Source organism: Lepisma saccharinum, chromosome 3 (assembly GCF_977018435.1).
Source record: "Lepisma saccharinum chromosome 3, izLepSacc3.1, whole genome shotgun sequence".
NCBI classification, from domain to species: domain Eukaryota; kingdom Metazoa; phylum Arthropoda; class Insecta; order Zygentoma; family Lepismatidae; genus Lepisma; species Lepisma saccharinum.
This window is the reverse complement of record NC_139231.1, coordinates 85178691-85196092: the sequence shown is the minus strand read 5'-3', so window position 1 is coordinate 85196092 and position 17402 is coordinate 85178691. Positions and strand designations below refer to the sequence as shown.

General features: G+C 37.4%; 1 protein-coding gene across 1 annotated transcript in view; it reads right to left on the bottom strand.

Moving 5' to 3' along the window:
• Positions 1–2813: 2813 nt before the first annotated feature.
• LOC145985205 (uncharacterized) overlaps positions 2814–17402 on the bottom strand; it is a 41207-nt gene continuing 26618 nt past the window's right edge. The window contains exons 6-10 of the mRNA XM_083118943.1: positions 16365–16480; positions 12252–12377; positions 8688–8886; positions 7897–7995; positions 2814–4325 (exon numbers count right to left, since the gene is read on the bottom strand). Of these exons, the coding sequence (XP_082975069.1) occupies positions 3127–4325; positions 7897–7995; positions 8688–8886; positions 12252–12377; positions 16365–16480 (1739 nt within the window). The 3' untranslated portion in view covers positions 2814–3126. The remainder of the gene's footprint in view (positions 4326–7896; positions 7996–8687; positions 8887–12251; positions 12378–16364; positions 16481–17402) is intronic.

The following is a 17402-nucleotide window of genomic DNA, read 5'->3' as shown; positions in this document are numbered from 1 at the left end:
AATGCAGGCTCGACCAGGACTCGAACCTGGGTCTCAGGCATACGGTACGATTTCTATAGCTACTGAGCTGGCCTGGCCTCGCCTGATTTCTCGCTGTCGCTGTTTTACCTGTGTGGAATCATCTCTGCCAGTGCTACCGCAATGGGATCTGTTGCCTTTGAAACACAGTAGACTTCGACATTGCCTGGTTCCTCCCAGCGTAGAGATGTTAATGCATTTTTCACTGAAAATTTCTACGTAGTACATTTCCTGTGTGTGTCTGATCTTCAATAATTAACATCTCTACACTGGGAGGAACCAGACAACGTCGAAGTCTACTGTATTTCAAAGGCAACAGATCCCGTTGTGGTAGCACTGGCAGAGAAGATTCCACGCAGATAAAACAGTGACAGTAAAAAATCAGGCGAGGCCAGGCCAGCTCGGTAGCTCAGTGGTTAGAGCAATGGCACGGTATATATCAGAGACCAGTGTTCAAGTCCTGGTCGAACCTGCATTTTTCGCTGAAAATATCTCCGTTGGTATATATTGTTGGAAATCAATTCTGAGATGTTTTCAGCAAATTAACAATATTTTTTAAAATAATGTAATTGCTTTTATTGGATTCATGCTAACATAAATTTATTAACCCAGTGATAGCGTACATGATTAGTTTAGTGCAGAAAACCTGGTGTAAATACCTCTTAAGGTTTTCATGATATACATTTTCAAAGTTTGGGTTGTGTGACTTTTGAAACACTCTGTACTATGCACAATTGCTAGTAGGTAGTTTCCTGGCGCTTGATTTCCAGAGCTGGCGCCTAGCTTTGAAGAAAATTTTTCGAGCACTGGTATATATTATGAATATAAACACATAAATAAGGCTAAACAGCATATAATTTGGATAAATAATCATATGTCCAAACAGATTTCAAGTTTATGGTGTCTTAAGACAACAGTATTCTCATGTATACATTAAAAAAAAAGTTTTTAGAATTCGGTTAGAAAAGAGGAAAAATAAACTAATTAAAAGTAAACTCAGAAGCTGAGAACTGCTGACATGTTCACTGAGAGGCATAATTTAAACTATTAACAATAGTGATGAAAGCATATGAAATTATAGGTTGGGACAACAGTATGACAATGCAAAATTTAGAAAATTATCACAACATAATTATTGCAAAACTCAGTGTTCAAATGTGTACAACTACTTTTAAACAAATTAATATTGCAAGGGATGTATAAAAAAAACAATAACAAAAAAACCTCATATTTTATATTTACTTCAGACTTGAATTTGAATTCCAGCAACAGATATTATAATGCATAACTTGTTGTGATACTTGCTGTTTCTTATCAGCATTTTGCCCCACTCTTCTGTGATAAACACTACCATGTATATAAAACATTGAACGAAATAAAGAAAATGATAATAAAATGTGTTATATATGTCTGGCAATCATTATAACTTGTTCTGATTTTGTTTACTCGACTCTTCAAATATTGGATTTCAATGAAGGAATAAATGTGTTCGAACAAGATCTTCGTTGAAATGACATTCATAGTCCTCGAGATGAATGAAGTAATGCACATGCATGTTTAGTATTTGATGAACTGAAATTTCACAAAGTTTCGTAAATCAAGTCTATACACAAAAATAAAACAACAAAGAATCTCTAATGAACTCGAGAACAAGACAATAGCATGATTTAATGCCAGAGACAGGTTTTGGAAAGTCAAATGCCAGATTTCAGTGCTTTTATACAGTAGCGGCTCGTGCCTAAAATAACAGGTGAAGAAGTACATTTATAGGCAATGAAAAACAAATAGTAAGTGTCAGTGGGCCCCCCACAATTTAAAACGTCTTTTTTGTCTTCATCCGTCCATCTGGAAAATGGTGTCTGCAACAAATTACACACTAAGTCATTTACTGGGTTCATTGTACAAACCACAGCTTAAAACATGAACACAACACACGATAGGAAATGCGAAACAAACACGCGGAACAAGATCTCGCGAGAATGCAACGATTTTGCCACAACCACTGGATGCAATGTTTTCTGTCGACGAGAGAACTGCTGCACCTAGATGGCGACACCCGTTCAATTCCAACGCTAGGTGACGTCACCGTTGCCATGACAACCGGATAAAGTCTTCCGCAACCTGGCGGTGTCTGCTCTTGGTTTGTTTAAGCTACGACGAACTCTTCACCTCGAGCGGCGTATTATTTGAGTATTATCGTGTGCGTTCTGCTGGGAAATAGTTTAATTTAACAAGCAAATGAAAAATGTCAATATTAATTTCAAAATTAGGTGAAAACATCTGCACTTGTTGCACTTGGCCAGCCGCCACTGCTTTTATATAAAGAATATTTAATTGGTCTAAGCCACACAGATGTTTCAGAATGTGAAATTGCATTTGCCACATACCTACTGATGTGAAATGTCTCAATGCATGTTTTTTCACAAGGCCCACATTAATCTGTTTAATGATCTGGATTTATTAACTTCCCAGAAATATCCAAAAATTACTGTAACTATGAATCATGCACTCATTTATATCATTAATCTAAGCTTCACTGGCCCTACAGTGTGAAAGTGCTCCACACTGAACTGTGAGATCCATTAGGAACCGAACATTGGAATCCTTGATTACAAGAGCAGCAATATCCTTAATTATAAGTCTACTCAGGAAGAAATGCATATAGTTTTACATGAACGAAAGAGTAACAGCATAATGGGTTATTTAACTAACAAAGCACTGCATATTGTGCACAATAGACACTATTACCAAAGTATTATGGTAGGTCACTCCCAGGGTAAAAGTAGAGTACTACGACAGAGCATACTCCACTTTATTTCATTTTTTAAAGAACAGCAGCATGCCTGTACATATAATGATTACTTCTTCACATTGTTAGCACACTATTAATTACACTGAATGTCTGGCTTCAGATTCAGATAGCTTTCTTTATCATTTAAACAGTTATATAGAGGTAAATGTTGATTACTTGAAATCCATCACAACAGCATACAAGTCACACATACACACTGCACTACACATGTACTTCTTCTTCTTCCACACATTCCTATAAAGTTATACTTACATGAAACATGATCTCTCTTTCACAAGCTGCAGTATAGCTTTCCTCTAACTCGAATCTGGATCAGTCACTTGGTTACGATATCTGTAATTTCTCCTAGATCTATCCAGTCTATTTTTAAACCGTTTGAAAACTACCCAATTGGAAGTGCTTGCACCTTCATCATTTTGACTGCCATTTCCTACAAAGTTCTCACTTTGGTGGTTGCAACTGTCCTCTGTAATGTTATCACTAGTATTGTTTTCTGCGTGATTTGAATTTGAAACGCACAAATCAATACTGCTGCATGGCAAAATCACTATGCCACTATCTGGTGTTCCAACCCCTTGTGAATTGTTTTGCTTCCCGTTTGGAGTGATATTGACATCATGCATGCTTATCATGGTGCACTTTTCATCACCGGTGGTGTTTGTATCACAATCGTTTTCCACTTGCACGCCGTCATCTGCGTCAACTGTGCAATTCAAGTCAATGTTATTTGTTTTTGAATCTAACGTTAAGGCATCTGGATTTGCTACAGGTTTAGGAACTTTACCAATACCAGGACTGGGTTCATCGGAATCACTGCTGGAATCTGTCATCAATATGCTTTTCTGCATTTTTTCCCGCTTCTGACGCAACCATTTCATTCTCCATTGAGCCATACGATCCTGATACGTTCTCACATGTTTCCACAATGCATCTTCCGGTTGTGAAGTACTACTGTTCACATTGTTCGCCAATCCGCTAGTACCAGGTGAATCTACATTTGAACCATCAGAATCTGTATCACTAATTATTTCCTTACTGATAAAACTTTTCTTCATAGATTTTCCATCATTAGAACTACCACTATGGGACAATCTTCTTTTCCTTTTCTTCTTTTCGAAATTCTTGCCATTGTTACACCTAACTTTCACATCTTTCTCTGGAGATGAACTGTTATCTGTCGTGTTTTTATCACTATCACTCTTCTTGTCAGTACTATCGTCTGAACTTGCATCATCACTGTCATCACTAGGTTTCTTTCTTTTATCAGAAGAATCATCATCACTATTACTGCTAACGTCCAAGTCCTTATGGGCAGCTGAGAATATGTGTTTCAAAGTTGGATAACGGACCTTCCTCTTCAAACGTGGTTTCTCCATCTTTTCATTATTTGCTCTTGCATGAGCTAGACGCATTAGCTGGGCACGTTTCTTGGCTATCAACTGTGCAATTCTGTTTGGATTGTCTTCATGGAGTTGCCTATCCTCGTCTTCATTTCCTATTAATGAAATAAAAAGGTATTTATTTTGAATTCAAAACCCTTGTGAACCATACATTTTTTAAACATTTGATATTTTCACTTGTTTTTGTGAAAATTAAAGTTCGTGAGCACTAGCCTTCAATTTTTTATACATGTTGAGCAATTTATCTTACAAGAAAACATTATGAGTTTAAATTGAGAGTTTTCAATAAGACATGTATCATTCCACTGGGTTTCCAAAACTGTGTGTTTGACAAAAAAAGCCACATATGCACAAAAGTATTATGTTTTTAGCTCTGCATCCATAATATCAGGGTCCTCTCATCCTGCCAAAACACATTCCCTAACTTCTCTAGGTTTTCCAGGCATTGTTAAATGAATTTCTTGTTATACCCTTCTGTAGTATTTCTTACTCACTTCAACTTCATTTAGATTATACTGTTAGAGACAATAAACATGAAAGAACTCGCTACAGTTGCAACAAAAGCTATGTTGTTAAATAATTCTTATTTAGATATATATATACACACATATATGAACATTTGCTGTAACAAATTGACATCTAAAAAGGTGAAAAATCAATATTCATGACATATAGAACAATCATATTAAATATTCCCTGGTATTTTAATTATATTTTTGTATTCCCCTCACTCTTTCAGTCATAAATATATCTGCTTGACTTTTCTAAAATTTGCAGTTCAGTGGGAACCCTGTATGTGGATCCCTTCTCTATGGGAGAGAGAGAATATACTTGCATATATTTCAATGATAAATACATTTTTATCCTTGTTCTGTATTTTAAAGACTGCAGGTGGTGTCTTTCTATGCTGGTAATAGCATCACGGCACATACTTTGGGCAGCACCAGTGAAAATTCAGTCAACACATCAAAAACTGGAATTGTTTTGTAACATTTCGCTCAAATCAACACACCTATCTGTCATAGAACTGATACAATTTGTAGCTGAAGATTTCTATAAGAACAAGAATAGATGGTTTCTTAACTTCTCTTTAATAATTGTTAGAGGCACATATTTTTGGTAAATAAAGAAGCAAAATTTCGGTATAAAAACTGGGTAAATTTTGGGTTCAAAAGCGGTAAATAAAATAAAATATCGGTGTTATAGCGGTGAAAAATTGGATCAAAAGTGGTATATTTGGTCTAGGAATTAATTTGTGCGCCTGGACAAGAGATGGCGTAACAAGCGTATCGTCCCACAGTTCCGTGTAGCCACACATGCGTTGAAAACTCCTGTCATGGTGCATTGTTCGTAGTATAGGGCAGTTGATTGATGCGTCAACAACAGCATTTTGTAGTCAACTGAACATGGCACAGTTCGTGCCAGATAAAGTATTTTTGCGGGGTGTTCTGCTTCATTAATTTAACATGCAGAAAAGTGCTACCGAAAGTCATCGTATTTTGGTGGAAGTGTATGGTGACCATGCGCTAGCTGAGCGAACGTGTCAGAAGTGGTTTGCAAGGTTTAAAAGTGGTGATTTCGGCCTGGAAGACCAAGAGCGACCTGGACAGCCAAAAAAATTTGAAGACCAAGAATTGAGAGCATTGCTCGATCAGGATTCGTGTCAAACGCAGGAAGAACTTGCAGAAGCATTAGGCGTTGATCAAACAACAGTTTCCAAACGCCTCAAAGCCATGGGAATGATTCAAAAGATGTCACATTGGGTTCCACATGAATTGAAAGACAGAGATGTTGAAAGACGAAAAACCATTTGCGAATTGCTGCTTCAAAGACAGAAAAGAAAGGGGTTTTTGCATCGCATTGTTACTGGCGATGAGAAGTGGATCCATTACGAGAACCCGAAACGAAAAAAGGCCTGGGTGAAGCCAGGTGAACCAGGTCCATCACAACCGAAACGAGATATTCACTGTGCAAAGGTTATGCTGTGCATATGGTGGGATATGAAAGGTGTGGTGTACTATGAGCTGCTGCAACTGGGTGAAACTATTAATGGAGAACGTTATCGACGACAATTAATGCGTTTGAAGCAAGCTCTGGCCAGGAAATGACGAGAATGGGAGAACAGACATGATAAACTTATTTTTCAACATGATAACACTCGCCCACATGTCGCAAAACTGGTCAAAACCTATTTAGAAAATGTCGGATGGGAAGTTTTACCCCACCCGCTGTATTCACCAGACGTTGCTCCTTCGGACTACTACTTGTTCGATTGCATGAATAACGATTTGATTAGACAGCGGTTCACTTCTTCAGAAGATATTGAAAAATGGGTCTCTGACTGGATCGCTTCAAAGGATGAGGACTTCTTTCGCCACGGAATCCGTAACTTGCCTGACAGATGGGCGAAAGTGGTGGCTCGTGATGGACAATATTTTTCTTAAGGTATTTATGTATTTTGTGTTTGAACTACAGCTTCAATGTGTGCGTAACAACCGCACAAATTAATTCCTAGACCAAATATAAAAAGACATTTTGGTTTTAAAATTGTGAATATAATCCTAAATTTGATTTAAAAACTACACTTATTCCACAGAATTAACATTTCACTTCTAATAGCCCATTTATGTAGTTATCAGAGTATTAAGTTTATTTCTGTGTAAAGGAGTCCATTTTTGCTTCTCCAATATTAACACCAGAATTAATAAATTTTCCGGGAATTGCATAACTCTCAGGATAATACAGACCTCAGAAGGTGTCGCATCGGTGAATAAACCCTGAATTTCGTGTTTAAGAGTAAATTTCGCTTTTTGCAGTTCATTTCGCATTATTTCGTGACAAAACATGGTCACAAAATGCATCTCACACCTTTCAAAAACATGAAAAATTAACACTACAATGTGTTTTTTCAAATTTCGTTTTTTCGTCAAAAACGAAATATGCATGCCCCTAATAATTGTCAATACTTTTTAATGTGGAACTGCTTCTCCTTCACAGAAAACTGCTTCAACTGTCATGTAATCAGAGGTCCCAGTTCAATTCCAAGAGGCAGATTTCAATTTAATTCATAATTCTACTATTCTTAGTTTTTTGGGATTTCACTATGTACAAGGGAGAGGCATACTGCAGCCAATATTTACACACCATTTCCAAACTTCACAGGATGAGGAAACCTCATTTTTGAGTGTGTGAGAAAATAGTTTTCATAAAATAATAGGATACTACATTCATTTAGAGCACTACATTTCAAATTTTGCTTTAGACACAGCCTGTGTCCAAGTCACAGATAATTAATAAGTATAAACATGACGGAAACAATTTCTACTTGGTCGAATTTGGGGACAAGTGGTGGTATGCTTACACAAATTATCATAGCTGGGGAGATGCTTTACGCAAAATTTCATAACCCCACCCCCACCAATGCTGTGCCTCTGAACTAACCAAAAATGTATTTAACAACACTAGATATAAAATTGATCCAATTGCAGAAAGCCACCAGTTTTTTATTATTTTCAAAGAAAAACTGTTTTCTTATGCTTGTAATAACCGTAAACTATTGGAAAATAATTCTATAATGCAAGCAATGCGTACATACAAGAAAAACCACCAGTTTTTTCCCTAGACAAAAGTATGAAATCAGCCATGCTGTAGCAAGGGGAGACATACCAGTACTTTCAACATTTTCATCATTGTTGTTATTGCTTCTTGCATCCAGAGCCTCTGCGTAAGCTGCGGCCAATGCCTGAAGCTCATTTTGGTGGGAATCTGAAAATAGAAATTTTTACCACCTTATTGTTTTTTAAATAAAACAAGAATACATTGCCATGATACAGAAAATTTACAATATGAGGAATGGAAGTGAAAGGTGGCCAATAGTTCATATATTCTGGTTAAAGTAGATGTTATTTTATCTTTAATACTATTGTTATTGTAGATAAGATGATGAATTGATATTATGAACACTTTTACTAGATACAAGCGTACACCACAGGGACACTAAATTTTACATAAAATGGCTACTTTAAACTGGAACTCTTGATAACATAACTCTGTAGTGTAACAGCCCTGCAATAGCCAGAGCCTGCCTAGTGGCTTTTCAATCAACGATATGAGGTCAGTGTATGCCACTATCATCTGGCTTTATAGACTGGACATAAGGTTAAAGAAATAATACTTTTTCAGCCACATGAAAACCACTGTCAATTTCTATTGTTATCATACGATGGAAAGGAGGTAAAATAATAAGAGGGTAAAAAAGGACAAAAGTCAACCTGTTCTAGCCTAACATCATAATTATCATACCACTGATGAAGGGTGTTGCGATAAAAATGAATGTGTGTAGAAACCCCAAAAAATTAAGTGGAAAAAAATATTATTAAACACCTGAACACAAGCCGTAAGCTATACTTTACAAAAAGGCCCAAGTTTTTGCAGTTCACAGTGACTTAGAATCTTACCAGAATTGCCAGAGTCTGAATCCACTCCTGATGAAGGAAGAGGATCATGCACAGACTCCTGGTAGGCTGTGGAGGCTTCTGAATTCAGGGAGTCATCTGTGTTCCAGCCTTCTATCTCTCTCTGAACCAAGGAATCAAAGAATGCCATCATTCGAGGATCTTCCTGAGTTGATTGATGACTATAATCGTGGGACATGAACTGAAAGAGAAATCATTTTTAGTGATGTGAATAAGAAATTCCAATACTATACAGATTTGGCAAAGTACATAGGCAAATATGTTTATTTTTAAGTAATTACATTCTCAACATGCTTTCCACATGGAAAATTTGACAAATATTCATATTAAAAATGAATGGTTTAATTGTTTGAATTTGGTTATTATGTTACTTTACTGCCAGTTTTGGCTACTCGCAAAGATGGGGATGAATGATAATACAATGACGAAGAGATAATCACAAACACATGTGGACAACACAACACATTTCCTACATAGGATTATCCTGGCTGCAGGACCAGACGCCAGAGCCTCGTTAGTCTCCAAAACGCAGTCCAGGGTGAGCTACGTGGAAGAGAGGTTGACATTTGGGTGCAAGTACACCCTTAGTGATGAATGGTTAACCATGATTAAGTTCTTACATAACTTCATACCCATGGAAGAAGTACATAAATGCATGTATAGCTTTGTGCAATATTCTTATAGTACGAGGGTGAATCAAATATGAACGAGCCTTGATTGGCTAAGCATCGGAATGGGTAGCAGGGTGTGATTGGGCATGTGCAGCTGGTAGGTGGAGCTGTCGTGAGTCAGGAACCAGAACGGCCGGCGTGTCGCATGCTTCGTTTAGTAGCTCTCACGATGAGTGAGCAGAGTGTGCCAGTGTCTGTTGCGCAATGCATAATCAAGTTCCTCACCCAGGAAAACGTCAAACCGGCCAAAATTTACTGGAGACTGCAGGCCCAGTTTAGGAATGGTACCCTCTCGTGGGCAAGAGTGAAGGTGGAGTGTAAGGAATTCCAGCAAGGCCGTGAATGTGTTGCAAATGAAGTGCACCCCCGTCGTCCTCGCACCAGTGTGACGAATGACAACATGGCTCGTGTTTGTGAGCTTGTCGAACAGGATCGCCGAGTCACTGTGAAGCAAATTGCGGCAGAACTTGGTGTGAGCTAAAGAAGTGTCCAATCAATCATCAGAAAGCACTTGGGCTTCCGCAAAATCACAGCTCGGTGGGTTCCCAAGCTGCTGAATGTTGCTCAAAAAGATGACCGAGTTCGCATTGCTCGCCAGCTTCACACGTTTTGACGTGGAAGGGGAAGCATTTTTGCATCGCATTGTTACCAGTGACGAGATGTGGGTGCATCATTACACCCCAGCATCCAAGCATGAAAGCATGGAGTGGAGGAGGAAAGGTGAAGGAAACCCCGTGAAGGCCAAAGTTCGGTTATCTGTGGGGAAGGTGTTGGTCACTGTGTTTTGGGACTGGAGGGGGATCCTACTGGTGGATTTCTTACACGAATGTCGGACCATCAACGCACCCTACTACTGCGGCCTCCTGGATCAAATTAAGGTGCAGTATCGACGCAAACGACAAGGCTGTCCCATCCGGCCAGGTCTTGTTCCTCCACGACAATGCCAGACCCCATACAGCAGGTGTTACGTGGCAGAAACTGGTGGAAATCCACTGGGAACTGCTTCCGCATCCACCGTACAGCCCAGACCTTTTACCATGTGATTTTCACCTGTTCGGACCCCTCAAAGAAGCACTTGGGGGCGAGCAATTTGCGACCAACGATCAGGTTGAAATCTTTGTGCGCAACTGGTTGGCTACCGCCCAGCTTCATTCTACGAGAACGGCATCAAGAACCTACCACAACGTTGAGAAAAATGTATCACTAAGGGTGGAGACTATGTAGAAAAATAGAATGTGGCTATGTCTCTGTTTCCTTCAATAAATTTTGTTTTTCCGCACAAGGCACGTTCATATTTGATTCACCCTCGTACAACAATACACTAGTTCTTTAAAAAATAATTGTTTAGTGGGATATTAAAAAAAAATAATAATAATTGTACTTGCTATAGTAGTTTAGTTTTACAAAAAAATCATCGTTTTTCTTGTATGTACACATTGCTTGCATTGTAGAATTATTTTCCTGTAGTTTACGGTTATTACAAGCATAAGAAAACAGTTTATCGTTGTGACGTTTCAGGAGAACACACGCTCTCTTCAAGAGACATTTATTTTCATTTTGACTAAAGATACAGTTATAACAATGGTTAGCAATTTTTTAAACAAAAATAATCCGTTATATAATGGATGTTGTCAATGTTACATTGTTGTAATATAGCAACCGAACTGTGAAAAGCAGCAGTCTGTTTTATTTTTATTTCAGATAATTTTTTTCTGATCACATTATTTTTTTATTTAAAATTATGAACAAATATCATCAGGTAATTCAAAGTCATCATTGTTTTCACAAAGTTTCTTGATTTTTTTCTGTTACATTACATTTTAAAGATGGTGGCTTACTCCATTTGTGAAAAAGGAAACTCCATACTGGATCAATGTTACCATTTTCATTATTTAATTTATTCCAGTATTCTTTTGCAATGAACGAAGCTTCCCAGACATTCAACTCTATGATTCCCGTCAATCTTTTTAAAACCCTTCTCTTTCTAATCAAATGCTTCTCTTCGATGATGTGAGCTGACAAACCTGTTCTTGGGTTTAGATTTATAATGTCCAAATCGTGTTTGTGCCATCTTATAGCCATTTTCCTTGCTGTTTGTCCTACATAAATTGAATTGAATTGAATTGAATTTAAAATTTTGGGAGCGTCAGCACTTAGGCTATTTTGCTCCCGTCACATTATACGGGGGCCAGCCCCTTACCATTACAAATAACAACTCTAACGTTGCATAACTAAAAAATTTAAAATGTTCTGACTGCTGTTAAAAGCTGAGGCTGTAAAGGGGCACTCAACACACATAAGGACAAAAAGAACAGGACAATACAAACAAAATTATACTGGCCATGGGGCCAGTCGCCAGAGCCTCGTTAGTCTTCAGTCCAGGGTGCACTAACGTGGAAGTGAGGTTGACATTTGGGTGTACTATGTGGAAGGTCACCCCTTACACCCCTGTTTGTCCTACATAATCCTTTGAACGTGAACAACTTATATTATATATTCCTGTGGTTTCCACATCTGGTAGAGTTTTTCTCATTTTGAATTCATTAAATGTACATTCCAAACTTCTTGGTGATCTAAAAACAATTTTGAAATTAAATCTTCTAAAATTTTTGGCAATTTTATGTGAGAAGAATCCCTTGTGGAATGGAATGCACACAAATTTCTTTTCAACAGATTCTTCATCTTTGTCTGCATTTCTCTCTTCCTTAGTTTTCTTGAGACTAGTTTTTTTATTTGGTCTCTGAAATTGTAATATTTATCCCTATTCACTTATATCCCGCATGGGAAAACTGAAATCATGCATTCACTAAAACAAATTTAAAAATCTAACGAGTTTTCAGATCAATATTTCTACTGAAAAAATTGAAACACTTACTTGTCCACTCCTAAGAACCAAACTAATATACTCTTCATGTGTATACACCTTTCTTTCCTTCTCTGGGATTGTAGCTTCACTGACAAGTCCTCCTGTAGATTGAGGTAGAGGGAAAGGACTCCAAAACTACAATAAACATACATGTAAATTAATGCAAACAAAATCCTCTATGGTTTTACATGCACAATTTCAAAGAATGAATCTTTAGTTTCATGATACTACTTGGGAGTAACTAACATGGTATGTTACACAGTAATGCCACACTTGAGCAAGATTTTCCCTTCACACAAGCACTTTTTTCTTTTTTACATTAAAACAACATTTAAGATGATTTTAAACAAAACCTGATACGAGTGAAGTCAAACCTTACTAAGAGACCAATGGATGGAGTTCATTTTCTTTTATTTATCTAATCCACTCAACTGAAAAATCCCTAAATCCATTGCAATATTTGTAGTAAGTGGTGGTGTGCCATTCTGCTAAAAAGTAATTGGAAACCACCCACTCACTTGATTTGTAAGAAGCAAAACAAAATTACTTTTTAGGTCCACTGCATGCACATATGGGTTGATGGAACTTGTCCTGCAGTTTGAAGTTGGATACAAACCATAAAACAATGCCACCAATGAGAATTGGTATTAGAACCCTTGATTACAAGGTGGCACATTAGCCACTATACTATCCTAACTCTAACTCTCTAGCCTTCTTAAACCCGAAGGATCATGGTTGCAGCAACACAGGCCTTCCATCTGTCCCTATCTTGAGCAAGATCTATATACTCTTTTCCATCCCTACCGATTTCCCTTAGGTCCATCTCGACGTTGTCCCTCCATCTTCGTCTTGGCCTTCCTACTGGTCTCTTACCATCAGGTTTCACAACAAGAATCCTGTAAACTCCTCTTTCCTCTCCCATTCGTGCCACATGGCCTGCCCACCGAAGTCTTCTTGATTTAATTATTTTAATAATATCTGGACATGAATACAAATTATGTAGTTCTAAATTATGTAACCTTCTCCACTCACCTGTCTCCTCATCCCTTTTAGGTCCAAATATTTTCCTAAGGATCCTATTTTCAAATACTCTCAATTTATGTTCCTCTTTCAATGTAAGGGACCAAGTTTCACACCCATATAATACTACAGGCAAAATTACGGTTTTGTATATTTTAACTTTTAGTTTCTTAGATATTAAACGAGAAGACAAAAGTTTATGAAGAGAGAAGTAACATGCATTTCCTGAATTAAGCTTACTTTTTATTTCCTCTTTAATATAATTTTCATTTGTTAATATTACTCCTAAGTATTTGAATTTGGAACCTGTTTCAAACGAGTTGTTATCAATAATTAGATTTTGATTATTACCTAACACTTGGTTTCGGCCTGTAAGCATATATTTAGTTTTCTCTTTGTTAACTTCCAAACCTATCTCTTTAGCAGTTTTGAAAAATATTTTAGCATTATTCTTAATTGTATTCATATCATCCCCCAGTAAGTCTACATCATCTGCATATACGAACAACTGAGTCACACCATTTACAAGGGTCGTTCAAGGTTGACCGGGATTTTTGTACGTAAAAATTCGATGAATAGCCGGATCATGATGAAACGTGCGGGTGACGTAATGTATTCCTTTGCGAGTAACTAGCGCCCGGCATGACGTATTCCGCGCATGCGCAGCAGTTGCAGCGAACATGGCGGCAAACAGTGTGTCTGTGGCTGTGGAGCAGCGGTGTGTAATCAAATTTCTCGTGAAGGAGAAAGTGAAACCAGCTGAGATTTTCAGACGATTGCAAGCACAGTATGGTGAACAAACGATGTCGCGGACAAGAGTGTACGAATGGTGTGAGCAGTTTCGTGAAGGATGGGAGCTGGTGACAAATGAAGTGCATGGACACATTCGCCCGACTGCAGTCACACCAGTGAATATCGCACGTGTTGAACAAATGATTCTTGAGAACCGGCGAGTAACAGTGCGGGATATTGCTGCCGAGGTGAATATCAGTGTTGGGAGTGTTGAGACAATCATTCACGACCACTTACGCTTCCGCAAAATCTGTGCAAGGTGGGTTCCCCGCCAGCTGACATTCGATCAGAAGTGGACGGTCTGTGAACAGCTTCTGAATCGGTTTTGAGCAGAAGGTGATGAATTGTTGCAATCCATCATCACTTGTGATGAAACATGGTTGCACAATTCAACCCCAGAGACCAAAAGACGCAGCATGGAGACGAAGCACTGCGGAGCGATGTCGTCCAGTGGCTACGACAACAACCAAGTTCTTTCTATGCCAAAGAAATTCGGGAGCTGCCAGAACGATGGCAACGGTGCCTCGGTGCGCACGGAGAATACTTTGAAAAACTGACATAGTTTGGTGTTTCTTCTGCTACCTATTTCCTCTGCAGAAATAAAAGTGCCAGTCAACCTTGAACGATCCTTGTAATTTTAGTCCTTCTTTAGTTTCGTTTACATTCCTAACAGCATATTCTAAGGCAAAATTAAAGAGCAATGGAGATAATGCATCTCCTTGTTTTAACCCATCATGAATTGTAAATTTGTCAGACATATTAATACCCACACGAATTTTACTTTCTGTTTCACTGGTGCATATTTTTATCATACTAACAAGCTTCTTAGGTATTCCAAACTCTACTAATATATTATATAATTTATCTCTTTTGATCGAATCATATGCTTTTTTGAAATCAATGAATAGCTGATGGACATTTTGATTATATTCCCATTTTTTTTCAAGTGTCTGTCTGATGTGAAAAATTTGATCTGTAGTTGATCTGTTGCGTTTAAATCCACATTGATAATCACCTATAATTTCATTAGCATATGGGGTTAGTCTTGTTAAAAGAATGTTAGATAATATTTTATATGTTGTTGAGAGTAGAGAAATTCCACGGTAATTATTGCAGTTCATTTTATCACCTTTTTTAAACACAGGAACAATTATGGATTCTTTCCACTGTTGAGGGATTTCTTCTTTATTCCATATTAAACAAATTAATTTATGAATTTGACATATTAATGAATTTCCACCATATTTAATTAACTCAGCTGGTATTAAATCAATGCCAGGAGCCACTATACTATCCGGAAGACAAAATGCTCTAGCATCACGTTGATAAAAAAGTCCAGGCTCAGATTCCATTGTGAGAGTCTTCACAATACTGCACAAACTGAAGGTTGAACCACTAAAATATAATAGTTTGTGTGTGATTAGTGAAATGGTGGAGAAGCATGGATATATATATATGTCTCTGCCATCATTTATTAATCTTCCGCTCTTCCTCATAAATATGACTAACCCACAGGTAGAAAAACTAGGTTAAACAACTAAAATTCAATCAATCAATTTTTCATTTCTGTATGAAGATAAATGTAAGTAGTAAATAAATTATTTAAAATAAATTTAAAAAATAATTTATTTAATATATTATGAAGTTTCAATATTTTTCTCCCCCTCCCCCAAATTCCAATTTGCACAGCACACTGTGATTCGATCACTCTGGGTAACTCTGATGGTGCTGACAGCAACACCTCCACTACAGCCGAGTTTGAGAATGTGTGGAGAAATGCACAGGAGTAGTGAGCATTGCCTCAAATCTATTTTCCACCGAAATTATTAGTTGAAGGTGAGAGAAGTTTCCTTTATCAATTTGATGAAGCATGAGGAGCTGAACAAGCGGGAGATCTAAGCATGGGATACTTATGAAAGTATTACGTTTTTGGGTACTCTGATAGAACAGAACACGTTACTTAACACAACTACACATTGAACATGAATGGATGACAGGTTGAACAAGAACTGGCTGTTATGAAGAATGTGCTGAAAAGTGAGAATTTCACTCTCCATAAGAAATATATCGGAGTTGAAACACATTTATTAATGGTATTTTTAATATGCTCTGCCTAGCTTAATAATAAACTTACAGATACCTAATTTCAACCTCAAGGTGAGGAAAAAACCATAATCTAGAACTCACTGTTCTCCTTTTTTCATAATACTCCTCACATGAATTTTGACAGAATTTGAACGTGAACCTTACATAAAGCTGTACCTCATCCTTTTAATATGATAGCACAGGAGAAGAAACAAAGCACCTTACCTTGATTAACTTCTCTACTCCGGAGGATGCAATCAGAAAATTTGCATGATTGAAGCGCACCTGATTAACAATTGACCTATGGCCTTTCAAAATCATGTGAGCTGTGTCTATCCATGCTGCAACAAAACAACTTTATTAGTAGTTATAATCAACTGTAAATAATGTACATTGCAACTTATGCCCAACCAATCACTCACTTACTTACTTACTTCCTCTAGTCCCCTTCTGCCATCATAGCATAGGGTTGGTTGCCTCGATCCATCTCCTCCATTCCTGTCTGTTTCTCATCATTCTCTTCATCATATTTATTGTCTTATTCCTTTCTCTTCCAATCTTTTCCATTCTGTCTTCAAACATTATCCTTGGTCTTCCTTTACCTCTCCTACCTTGCACCTTTACTTCCAGAATTTGCTTTACCTTTTTGTCTTCATTCATTCTAAATACATGTCCCCACCACTTTAGCTGTCTCTTTTCAATTGTTTTCTCTAGCGACTCCTGTTCCACTTCTCTTCTTATTCTTTCATTCCTCACTTTATCTCTCCTAGTCTTATTAACAGCTCTTCTCAGGTATTTCATTTCACTAGCCTGAATTTTACTCAGATGTTTATCTTGAAGTGGTAAACTTTCCATTCCATATGTTAATGTAGGGACCAATACTGATTTGTATAACTGCATTTTTGTCTTTACTGCCACTTCTTTCTTTCCCATTATTGTTTTACTGAACTGATAATATACTGTATTTGCTTTTCTTTTCCTATTTAGGATTTCTTCAACACACCTACCATCACTTGTTATGATGGTTCCTAAATATTCATATTCATCTACTTCTTCCAAGTTCTCGTTTCCATATCTAACTGCTATTTCATGATCTTTTTCTCCTTTTGCCACCTGCATAACTTTACTTTTCTTAATATTAATCTTCATCCCTTTTCTCGCAAGTTCTTCTCCCCATTCTATTACACTCCTCTGTAAATTCTCTTCACTGCTAGCAATTAAGACTATATCATCAGCATATAGCAGTACTTGCAGTTGTACTAC